The following is a 12,746-nucleotide window of genomic DNA, read 5'->3' on the forward strand; positions in this document are numbered from 1 at the left end:
TTTATCAGTGGTTTGATTAAGGAATTGCCTGCTTACTTTACCCTTTGACTAATTTGGATGTCTGTCTAATCAGGACCTTGATTTTCGATTTTATTTTACAAAATGTAAAATCTTGACTCCCTCCTTAACACCCAAATTCTTATGAAGAATATTATCAAGATGACTGATTGTTCTAACTACATCCCTGTGTGTGTCTGTGTGCTGATGAGTTGTCCTAAGGTGTGGACTGACATGAGTTACATGACTTTAACTTGACACTGACTCACACGCACACACATTTGCCGACTTGAGACTCGTCATTGTGAAAAACGACTTACAACTTGACTTTGAAACCACTGACAAGTAACTAAGAAAGACTTTCTACTACTTTCTTCTTTCTCCAAAACCAAAACAGATTTGTCACTTTATCGGTTTATAAGTCATCTTACAATGTTCCTATACAGATGTATAAGTTGAATATTTGGCTATACGAGAATTAGATAATTTAAGGTGCTTATTTTTTCATGCTTATTTAAATATCCTCATTAATCACATCACAAATAATCTAATTTATATTAAGTGTCCAAAATTATGACACTGTAAAGTCTGAATGTACTCGTGAAAATAATATATGTAAGTATATCAAAGTATGCTTCAACATTTATGACTTGAATCATGAATACTTGGTAGTTTTGATCAGTTTCGTTTCATGTCATTTGCACAGGCTTAGTTAAACCTTTGAGGCGCAGCGTTGGCCCTTGTTAAAAGGGGCGTGTTTTAGGCGGACCTGGCAGCCCATCTAGAGTCCGCTGGGGGAAAATCTTGTCCACAGCAGCAGCCAGCAGCAGCAGCAGCAGCAGCAGCAACAGCAACAGCAGCAGCAGCAGCCTACATGGCGCTAGAGACGTACTGACGGTGGAGCTGCGCTAACCCGTTTCTAGAATCTACCGCCCGCTTTGCAGCCAGCACCAAGTACGTATTGACTCCTGTGCAACCATTAACACCCTGAGATACGAGCGCACCCTTACAAACGAGCACTTTAACGTGAACCGGGCTGTTTAACGTCAAAGTTTAGTATGTAGACGTGAAGGAATGGCTAGCTTTGAATAATAAAAGCATCAGCGGTGAGCTAGCTCCGCGACTAGCCCGGGCTGCGCTCTACGCTCCATCTAAAAACACGGAGCCCGTGCGTTATCCATCACTAACACAACACTGCTTAGTATAAAAAAAAAACTCAACAAAAACACATTTCGAATATAAATGGTGTAAAATGATGCGGAGCACTGAAACGCCAAGATAAAACACATAGCATGAGGTAATGATAGCGAGCTAACGTGAACCTCCCCGGTGTTTGAGCCCAAATATGTGAAACGATCTGCTGGGACATGAAAGACAGAGATCCTCACCGTGGAAGTTGTGTGTAGTACGCGGGAGGCAGCGGCGTCTAACACAAAATTAAAGATAAAAAAAACACAGTATAATCAGTCGAGCGTGTTGTTTCACAGAAAACGTCCAGTAATCGTTCATTGATAAGCTTTCTAGCTAAAGAGGAACTGGGTTATTTAATGGACATCGGTCGTCTAATAGCTCCCCAGCAACCCAGTTACACTCTGAAATGTGAGGAATTCCTTGCAGTTGTTGGTTTAAATCCAGTTATTTTAACGAATTTGGGCTTTTAACTCAAAGTCAAACCACAAGAACATAAACCTTTTTACCTGATTAGTTTTCTGGTCCAGCCCAGGTCATAGTCAGTGTCATATGTAATGAACTGGGAGGAAGACATGGTGATATAATAATGGTGATAACAAATCTCGCCAACCCAACTGAAATTTGACCTCCGTGAAGAGAGAGAGAGAGAGAGAGGGACAAGCCTGTAACTGTTTGTGTGTTGACTCAAGCAAGTGACGGGAAGTCATGCAGGTGTTTGCCTCTGCTTGTGTGACCGGTGTCATGGTCTAATGTCAGCAGTCATCGCCATCCTGGACATAAAAGTCCAACGCGCAGAGTGCTGAGGCAGCGTTTCTCCTCATCAGTGGACACACAGCGGGCCTCCTTGAAGACTGGAGCACCATCCCTCTTGTTAAACATAATGCATCCCAGTGTTTGCATGATTGGCTGCTCTAGTGACACTTATTGGCTGTGCTAATGAGACTTTGACGTGTGCAAAGGTGTGGTGTCAGCGGAAAAGTCAGCGCTCATCTATGCCAAGTTCTAATCACAAGGGCGTGGGTTTGTACAGCTTTTAGTTTCCCTTTCTAGAGCATCGGGGTCAGAAACAGAAACCTAGAATATTCTCGCAGCTGGCCCATAAACGGGGACTCCAGATTGTTTAAGTGATGTAGCGGCACTTTAAGGCAGGATGAGGCATAATTAAAGTGGACTTGGACGCGTGAACAGTCAGGAGCTTTGGACTCAGCTGGTATTGATTGCTCAATAGGTTGATGACCCAGACGTCACCAGATTGTATCGCAGACTTGGAAACGTGTTGCAGTCGCCTCTGTAAAGTGCAGAAATGTTGTACCAGTTGCTTATTGTTTGTTATTGAGACGATAAGGCCGATCACATCGAAATAAGTAATTACATGAATAACAAGGATACTTCCATTTATGGGGAAAACCCAAAGTATCTACATTTTTCTTTCATTAATGTATTAATCAGACTTGCCAGCGTTTAGTAGCTATTTATCAACAATTTAGGAGGACAACTAAGTTCAAATGGAAAGTTTGCAAATGGAAAAAGCAGCTGTGCCATCAGTTCTGATCTTATTACAGCTTACGGGTTGGGAAACCCCATTTGCAAGCAGATTGGGTATTTATCATGTATATTTACAAACATTCACCTGCTCGTCCAGTAACAATAGAATCTGCTTAAGCTTTGATGACAAATCTGCTGTAAATGTGTACTGTAGCTGTCATGGAAAAAAGATCATCCAACATTTCAGCAGAATTAAACACTTAAGGAAATACTCCTCAGCGATGTGTCATTGTTTTGGCCGTCTTTTTTGTTCCGCAAACTAAATGCGAAGTTTCTGCCAAGGACAATATTAACTGCAGACTCTCTGGAATGATCCGCATGGCCGACAACAATTTATTGGAATCCGTATTTTTATTCATATATCATTGTCGTACTTTAAAGATATGAACAGAGTGAACACGGTGTCTATGTTTCTACTTCCTATACCTCGAGTTTTACTGTTACACTCAAGTCGAATGTATTCATGACGCTTCACTTTCCCCCTCCTATTTCCCCTCTTAGGTTTGGATCAGATTTGGTGGAAGGAGAAGGAATCCTGAATCTGGGCCCTAATGGTGGATGCCTGATCTGACTCCTCCTGTTCCAGACCTGTTTGCCAGCTGTGAGCCTTTGCTGGCACCTTCTCTCACAAGACAAAACCTCAGAGTGGAAATTACTGCACTCTGAGTCTTTATTTGAACACCATATTAACCAGGCCAGAGTATCTCGACTCTGATTCGGTTTCTGCACGTCTCTCTCTCGGTTTCGTCTGCGCAGAGCAGCAACTGAAACATGGCAAAGAAGAACAGCCATAAGGGTGTGTATTTGAATTAACACACATGTAAAACCTCACATGTTCACTCTGCATTTGTCAAAGTTACAATCTTCATTTTATGGTATTTTTGAAGGGATCTAATAGGTGTGCGTCCATCTTACCACTTTGAGTCTAATAGAATTGTCCTAAGAAAAGGAAAACCTCAAAGATTTGCTGTTTTTGAACGTTTTGATGACTTTATTGGTCTTTACTTGGCTGTTTTCGGTAGAGAAGTGACTGAGGCGGCTTCCTCTGTCAGCCAGGAGCCTAAATTGTGCTTCCTGCCACCGCCACAGTGTGAAGATTGTTTCCCTACAACAAATGATTAGACGCCCCATCATCATTGTTTGACATTTGCTTCACGCGTAGAAACGTGGCTCTTGACATTTTCAGATAGATGAGAATACGGAAGGAAAAACGCAGGATTCCCTTTGGAAACGCACCTTCGGCAAAATCCCGAGGAACATGCCGTATTTTGGTTTGCAAATGATCCTCTACAGTGCTTTGCAAATGAGTTTCCTTTTTTGTTCCTTTTTCCACCAGATCCCTTTGGGGTGGTGTTTGACACTCGCTCTAAAATGGTCATGTCCCAGGGTGGAACGGCTGACAGGATGAAGGAGAAGGTAAGACTTTCACACTCCATTGAGACCCCCCACCCTCAAGCCTTTCAGTCAAGAGTTTAGGTTGCTTAATACGCCCCCGCAGGAAGATCCTCATCCTCCTCTTCGCTGTGTCGGTGGACCCGCCGCTAAGCTCCCGTATTTGGTTTCATTAGTTGTGGGCACGGCGCAGCTTCTTTCCCAATGAGCTGGATTTTGGCATCGGTCGACAACCGAAAGAACAAACCAACGGCCCAAGTGTTTGTTCTCGGAGTCCTTCCTACCTTCGGAAGAGTTAAAATAGCAGCATCCGCTTCTGTTTTACAGTGATTCAGATGTGCAATAGCGCCACTTGTGAAAGTGACCATGGCGGTTAAAACTGACAGAATGTAAGGAATCTCTTCGGCTACAGTGGAACGCCGCCTGGAATGTGGGACTCGTCAGATGACCTCCGAGGCTACAAGATTTTTTGAATCCTTTTTTTAGCTTTCGACAATAACTTTCATGCTTTGAGGTACAATTGACGTTGTGATGGGCGGCGTCGCTTTGGAGCGGAGATGCCTCACAAATTGCCGTTCCGAAAACAGGAATTCTTTAAAGCGAAAAATAACATCCCTGCATGTTTCGCTTGACAAAGGCCTTAAGTCAAGTGTTCTTCTTCAGCGTTACTTGAGACGCTTAAGTAGTAGTAAGTTATAAGAAAGTCTGTTGTGCTAATGCTTTGTTTTGTGCCGTGGTTGTCTTTCAGATAAGTGCCGTTCGGGCCGTCGTTCCGAACAAAAGCAACAATGAAATCGTTCTGGTGTTGCAGCACTTTGAGAACTGCGTTGACAAGGCGGTCCAAGCCTTTTTAGAAGGTAAGAGGATGTGACGGTGTGTGAACTCAACAATGTGCCCACACAATGTGCCCTGCGTGAGCAGTTATTATGGCGGTGTAGTAAAGAGCAGAGTTTTGTCTACCTGCAGCACGCCCACATGTCAACCGCATTGATGAATGATCTCCACTGAAGCGACAGTGATATCATAGCGCTTTGTCATGTCAACCACCTTGATCTCTACTGTACTATGCTCCGCTGCCATTTGACCTGGTTTAAGTGTCTGACGTCAGCGAGGCGGTAAAGAAGACAAAACAATCCGTGCCTGCGCCGCTCATACGTGGCGTGCTCTGCATTGCTGAGTGTCAGCCCTCTGCCAAATCGAGTTTAAATATAGAACAAGAATTGTGTCCCAATACGTCAGAGGACCATTCTTTATTTTGGGCCTGGCTTAACAACGGCAGACAGGTATTCCAGGCTGTTTGCATTCATCATGTTTGTTTGCTTTGCTCTGTAGGCAGCGCTGTCGAGATCCTGAAGGAGTGGAATGTCACCGGCAAGAAGAAGGTGAGAGCTGAAAAACCGGTATCTCTATGGAGACTGGAGTGTAGCAACGCCGTCCGGAGATGTAACAGTGTTTGAAACGTAGTAGTGTAGTAGTAGAGAGTAGGAAAACTCATTTCTCACAAATGGCGAATGAGTGTAGAGGTTGTGTTTGACTCTGATCACCCCGTGTGCAGCCCAAGAAGAAAAAGAAGCCCAAGCCCCAGCCGGAGGTCCCGGAGCCGGCGCCTCCCGAGGCCGCGTCAACGCAGGAAGGCAAGGACGAGATGAACGGCTTCCACGCCAACGGGTCGGTAATTGACGTAGAGTCTCTGGATTCTTTGAGCGAACAGTTGGACTCTGCCTCCCTGGATGCAGGCGAGCTGGACTCTGAACCTGCTACATCCGAAACCACAGGTGACCACTCTCACCGTTTATATACACACACACACACACACACACACACACACACACACACACACACACACACACACACACACACACACACCTCTTTTCCTGTTACAACTGTCAGAGGTGCTTGTGAATTACGTACTATAAGAGAGCAGCCTCTGGTTTTGTGAATTGCGATGCTGTCAAGTCATGTTTGAATCCCGCCATGGAGTCCATAATTCACACTAATCTTTCTCCCAACAGGTGCAGAAGCAGAGAGTCAGGGTAGCGCTCCAAGTCCGGCCTCTCAGCAAGGAGGGAGGAATCACCAGGGACCCCGAGGCAACAAGAGCCGACACAGGCCAGGCTCCAATTCACATCCCCCCTCCTCGTCCACAGCCGCCCTCTCCGGCGAGAGTCAGCATGGATCGGCGGGAAACAAGAAGATGGGTCAGACATCTGCGCTGCTTATTTGTCTCCACCTCCTCCTCCTCCTCCTCCTCCAAATTCAATCTAGTAAATCTTCTGTCCCGTCTGCCCCTCAGCTCCAAACATCGACCGCTCTGTGAAGGACCTGCAGCGCTGCACCGCCTCGCTGACTCGCTACAGGATGGTGGTGAAGGAGGAGATGGACTCTTCCATCAAGAAGATGAAGCAGACGTTTGCCGAGCTCCAGAGCTGGTATGTATCTGCCCGCCGGGATCTGGATATGGCTGTTTTTTAGTTGGGACAGCGAGCTATAACGGTGGTTTAGTTCAGAGGGCTTTCAGCGCACCATGAGACTTCTCTTACCTTTGCCCTCTATGATCACACAGTGATAGAGAGCTTTGCATAACAGGAAACAAGCCTGAACGTTCTGCCTGCACAGAGCTTTTATGGAGCCAAACACTAGAATAGAATGTTGTGAGACGAGAACACGTTAAATGCTATATAGAATAGTTGTGTTTTCTTTATTCCACACACACTTTCCTTATATATGTCAAATGAATTGTCCATCTCTCGGTTCCTCTGCCTGCTGCTTCTCCGTCACACTTTTTGCTGGAGCCTATCTTGATCTAGTTTTATTCTGTTTTAAACGTGGAGATGGACGTTGTGCGAGAGACGTCCGGCTCAGACGTTTACCATATATTTTATTTGCAAAGTCCTTGATTTGATTCTTCGATCTTCGTCGCGCATTAGCGCTCTTGTCTCACCTCACTGCCCTCTGCAATAAAACCAAACCAAATCTCCTCCCTCTAAAGTGGACCGCCCGCTACATGTTCCCGTGCTCGCCTCGAGGCTACGGCATGTTCAGGCATGTCACAGCAAACGCACGCACGCACGCACGCACACACACACACACACACACACACACCCACCCACGGGGGGCAGAGTCCACCCCACCACCCACACAGTGATCATCGCTGCTCCTCAGACCCTCACAGCCGTTGCATAAATCGTGCTGACACCAAAGAGCCAGCAGCAGAGGTTTCACTTCAGCCCAACACACACAAAGCGTCTGACACACACACACACACACAACGACTCAACACAGATGAGCAAACTAAATGCAGAGTGTGGACTTATCATATTATTATTATTAAGCAACTCTCTTTATCTTGCTTCCTTTTTAATCTTGGTCGGTGGCAGTGAAAGTATTTATTCAGCGAGTAGAAATTGTTACCCATTGCTCATATTTACTTTGGCACCTCAAAGTCTGATTCACTTACCTGATTCACTTCACTACCGACCTCAAATTGGGCTGCAGGCGTTTAAACGTGTGATCACAAGACGTGACTCACACTCATCTTTCACCACCACTCCACCTTGTTTACCTTTTGTCATACTTGCATCGCATCGACTGCCTCAAGCCAGGCACACACACACACGCACCAACCCAATTCAGGATATCCGCGGCAACAGAAAGGTTTCAGAAGAATTAAGAAGCCGTCATTTCAACCTCAAAACCCTCCAATTTGATTGAGAGAGAGAGAGATTTGAACTCGTACATTTGTGTCTGTGTCAGTATCGCGCATGCACACACGCACAATCACACTCACATAGTCTATAACTACACTTTCTCCTTCTCCTTCTTTTCAGTTTGATGGACAGAGAAGTGACTCTGCTGGGAGAAATGGACAAAGTCAAAGCCGAGTCCAGTAAGTGTGTTTTGTTTTTCCGAACTCTAATAACCCCTGCCTGTCAAATGGCGCCTTGCAGCTACGAGCATATACTCTTACTCATCATCACCTGACTGGAGGTGTCAGAGACTCTGACCTAAATCACTTCCGGGATGGTAGTAAAACACACGGAAACAACGAGTCCCAGTTCCTTCGGCGCAGCAGCGGTACCCTCGGGGGGGGGGGGTCCTGCTATAACTGGAGCATACCTGTGTGTGTGTGTGTGTGTGTGTGTGTGTGTGTGTGTAACATGACAGAGCAAGACTGCATAGTTGTACAAGTAGGCCATTCTTTCTTCTTCTGTGCTCTCAAAGTAGAGTGTTGTGTGTTCTGGGTCTGGAAAAGTGAATAGTGTCAGGTGTCAGGGGAGAGTCAATGCTCTCTTTGTCTGAGGTGTGTGTGGGGAATTGGAGGAAAGACGGGGAACTTCTAGGGCTACTTTGACATAAAAAAAAAAAAAAAAGTCAGGTTTCCTCAAAGTCTCCCAGCCCGTTCTGCCTTTCGACCTTCCACACACACACGCACACGCACTCCTACTTTATTTTGGACTTCACCGATGATGAAAAAGTCAAACTCAGTAAACGGGTTTGTTGTGTTTTTATCTTTCAGTTACAGAATGCAATCCTTTTGTTCAGTAGGTTTTTCTTTTACAAATTGAGACAATGTAGTCCAGGCCACAATGGTAGAAACTGTCGCGGCCATCTGAGACGTCATCGCTCAAATGCCAGGATCAAACTGTGAGAACCTTCACATTCAGCCCATAAAGCAATATGGACTTTATGTGTACAAAAAAGGTTGTGGAGTCGCCAGAATGACAGAAATACAATCTTGTGTTGTTTTGTGGAACGGGGACGGATCCAAGCTGCGTTCGAACCATTAAATGTGACTCCGCTGCGTTTCAGTGGTCGTTCTGGACGCCCGACAGAAGCGGGCGGAGGAGCTCAGGCGGCTGACGGACAAGTCGGCATCCATGTCCGAGGAGCAGCTGACTGAACTGCGCGCCGACATCAAGGTACTGTCACTATACCACTGTCACCCGTTTGGCCTCAGCAGGTCTGGAGTTGTTGTTGTTATGTGAACTTCAGTTGATCACCGCTGCTTGTCGTTTTCAGCACTTTGTGAGCGAACGCAAGTACGACGAAGACCTCGGCAAAGCTGTGAGATTCACGTTCGACCTGGAGCCGCTGAAGACGAGCATCACAGGGTTCGGCTCAGGTACAGCGCTGCAGCGTTTGTTCATTTTTTTAATGTCGCAACACATGTTAACACGACCAGGATCAGTTACATTTTGCAGTGTCAAGGCCGAGTGAAATGATGTCATCTCCTGCTCAGCGAAAACAGGTCTGAGACTGTTGTCAGTGATCTGCCCTTGTTTCTGTTGCAGTTTACCACCCGAGGACAGGCTACTCAAATCGCTCCCGCTGCAGCTCCACGTCCTCCTCCGTTGCCAGTCCAGGCCTGTTGGAAACCCCGGCCCTCTCCCAGCCCCCTCCAAGCGGGAATGAGAAGTTTGTACACCGCCCGCCACCAAACAAACAGGTGAGTTGGCGACATCGTACGTCGTCAGACACTCTTCACAACAAAGTTCAACCATGGACGAACCATCTCATCAATAACGATCCACCAACACAGTCTCCGGTCCAATTCACTGACAGGCTTTGAATTCCCCTCTCCAGATTTTCCAAGGCAACAGGCGCACCTTCCAGGGCCAAGGCTATCAACGGTACAACGGCGGCTCCTACCACGACAGGAACGCCAGCCGCGGCAACTACCGTCACCAGAGCGACGGCGCCGGCGCCGGCTCCTCCGGTCCCACCTCGCAGCAGCACTCCAACAACTCCCGAGGCCCCTCCCACTCATCCACGTCCTCCTCCTACAACCCGGAGCGACCCTCTCAAAACGGGCTGCCCCAAAGGTTTCCGCGGACACACTGCCCTTGACATTGGAATCCCCCCCCCCCTCACTACTTCTCAGCCACCGGCTTTGTCAAACCGCCGACTAACCCTCGCACTCCCCCTCCCTGCCCGCCCCTTCCCCCCGCCCCCCGACCCTCCGACCCCCACTAACTCCTTTCAATGAAGAATAAGATACAAGTTTACATATTTTTGTCAGTCGAGCTGTAGTGCCACCTTCCTCATCAATCCATTCATCCTCCAAACTTGAAAAGCTCTTGCTCTCCTGCAATCTCTCTTCCCGTTGCATTTGCTTATTTAGAGGAATTCCTAACAACTTCTATCTTCAGCCCCCCCCCCACCCCCTCCCCTGTATGAGAGATCTCATTGCTATGCTAATGTCAGTCTCTGTGAAAAAAAATTTGTATCGATTCAGAGAATCCAGTTAAGCAGTCGTGAAATTCGTATGTTCAGAGACTCGACACGATAACCCGCAAAACAATTAGTGCACTATTTAACTCTTAGTACTTTCTATATTCTTTGTGGCTCGTCGGCTCTCTGATTTGCACCTCAGATGTGTTGTTTCGTCGCCTAGAATCATTTCAATTCCGCCTCAGTAGAAAAACACAAAGCGCGACAGCAGTTCAAGCATTGACAGGGTTTTTTCGTTTTTTTTCGTTTTTGGTCAACAGGAAGTGTAGACGTGCAATCAACACTACAGACCATCTTTAATCTTTTCAAACTAACATGTATACATATCAAACTGTAATTGAGAGCTTTTCGTACGGCTGCTGTAAAACAGTTGGGGTTGATTAAACAGTAGGGATGAGCCGCGTCCGACCCTGAGGTCAGAGGTCGGCCTAAGGTAGTGATGTGTTTCCCCTCCCGCCGGCCAACAGGGATGTTGTGCCGTGTGTCGGTTTTTCTTAGTTTGCCGTCTGTTGTCTTGGTTTAATCCAGAGAGGGCTCCTTTTGTAGAACGTTATCGCTCACCAATCAAGCAAGCGCGTCCACAAGTTTCACAGCTGCTTCTGGACACGGAGAAGCACGTCCTTTATTCCCCACACGCGCAGTTCTTTGTACTTTGTGTTAATGTTGTTATATGCACATAAATGGCATAACGATTATATTATTGCCTTTAACTCATGTCACATATTCACATTTGCCTTTTGTCGAAAACGTGGTTTCCGTCTGGGTCCGGACAGCTCTCTGAGCGGGAGGTACTGAGGGAGCAGACGTGCCGTTTAGACACATTAACGACACGCTGCGGGATTCCTGTTTCCCCTTCACGTGTTCACGTTCCCAATCTACCAAAACCACATTGATCAGACTGAAGTCGTAGGAAGAGGTATTGATCTCACAGCTCTTTTCTCTGGCTGCCAAGTAGACGCGTGCAGGCCGTCGTCGGGCTAGAATCTCTTGTAGTATCCAGTTTGTGAAGAAAACCCCGGGGAATACCTCATTGCTGGTCTTTGTCGTGGCCTGTTTGCAGGCTGTTTCTTGGAGTGGGATCTCATTTTAGGGAGAAGGACTCCTGGTGATTCTTGGGAGTTGTATGTATGTGTGTGGGTGGGTGTGTGTGTGTGTTTATGTGTGGAGCTGCGTCTTCTTCGTCGTCTTCTGTTATGTCCTAACTCTTGATTCTCGTCTTCTTTCATCATGAGTTTCTCAATATTAACAAGTTCTAACACCTGAACAAATCTCTTCTTCTCTTTTTGCTGAACATCCTTTGTTTTCTCGCTGAATATTATTGAGAAAATCAAAACACCTGACGTGTGCTATAGTTACACCCTGTAAAGCAGATAATCTGGTTATCTATTGACTTCTGTTGCAGAGGTGTTAAGTTGGTTATATACGTAACAAAGTTCATGCTGCTGACTTAAGTTGTTAGGAGGTTGTGTTGCAGAATTGATTGATTCGGCCAACCTTGCTGTGTTTATGGACCGTTAGTGGACTGACTGTTGCTGGATTGCCTAACAATTCAGTTTATACCCCACCTCATATCTCGTACAATCAAGAATCAAAGCAAGTAGCTTTCTCATCCGTATCCTGTCTATATATCATGTTAACCAAACAATCTTCTTCTTTTTTTACATTCCAAACAGTAGGAATATTTTTAGGTTATCGCCAAAGAAATGATTTCACCCTGCTCAAAGTCACTGCCTTTTTCTTTCCAAAGGGGATAAACCAGAGTAACACGTCACCTTTCCTCCTTTCCATCCACCCTTGATTTTCTGAATCCTGTATATACGTATATGTAGCTATATTATTTTGTGCCCAAATGGGGCATTTTGTATGTGATATTCATGTTAGGTATCTGGAGTTGGAGGTTAAACCCTCTGGTTCATTCACTCTTCCAATAGACCTTCTGTTCTTCTCAACCTTTCTGAGACAGCTGTAAACTCAAGTGCCTTCTCTTGTCTCCCACCAATTCGTTGACGTCCCCTCACAAGTATGGACCAAAGACATCGGCCGTCCCATGTACCCCTGCCCTTTCTTTCTCCCAGTCACTGAATGGCACACTTTTCATTTACTACAAATAAAACAGTTTGCAATACTTTGATGGTGTTGTTTTACTTTTTAGATATGTTTGAAAATGATGGGACACACGCATCACTGCATGTTAGGAAACCAGCAGCTCAAGCTAAATTTAGGATTTCTGTCTTTTTCCATGCTGACTGCAAGTGTACTGTAACAAAGAAAAATGTTCTGTACAGTAAAACAGTTCTCCCTTTTGAATTAAACTGCTTATGAACTAATTCACATACTTGTATTAGAAATATAATGAATTTCTAGTCATTTTACAAAAACTCGTTGGATTT

At 45.9% G+C, this 12,746-nt stretch overlaps 1 protein-coding gene across 1 annotated transcript; it reads left to right on the plus strand.

The window, feature by feature from the left end:
- Positions 1 to 791: 791 nt before the first annotated feature.
- On the plus strand, positions 792 to 12,481 carry spats2 (spermatogenesis associated serine rich 2). Its single transcript, XM_076166786.1, has 13 exons — positions 792 to 951; positions 3,235 to 3,529; positions 4,070 to 4,149; positions 4,874 to 4,982; positions 5,458 to 5,507; positions 5,681 to 5,900; positions 6,138 to 6,323; positions 6,419 to 6,554; positions 7,953 to 8,011; positions 8,935 to 9,044; positions 9,145 to 9,247; positions 9,417 to 9,571; positions 9,709 to 12,481. Exons 2-13 carry the CDS (start codon positions 3,505 to 3,507, stop codon positions 9,970 to 9,972), a joined length of 1,497 nt encoding a protein of 498 aa, XP_076022901.1. The 5' UTR covers positions 792 to 951; positions 3,235 to 3,504; the 3' UTR covers positions 9,973 to 12,481.
- The last annotated feature ends 265 nt before the right edge of the window (positions 12,482 to 12,746 follow it).

This window comes from Genypterus blacodes, unplaced genomic scaffold (genome assembly GCF_046128005.1).
Source record: "Genypterus blacodes isolate CSIRO-AG114 ecotype Tasmania unplaced genomic scaffold, CSIRO-AGI_Gbla_v1 ptg000156l_1, whole genome shotgun sequence".
NCBI lineage: Eukaryota > Metazoa > Chordata > Actinopteri > Ophidiiformes > Ophidiidae > Genypterus > Genypterus blacodes.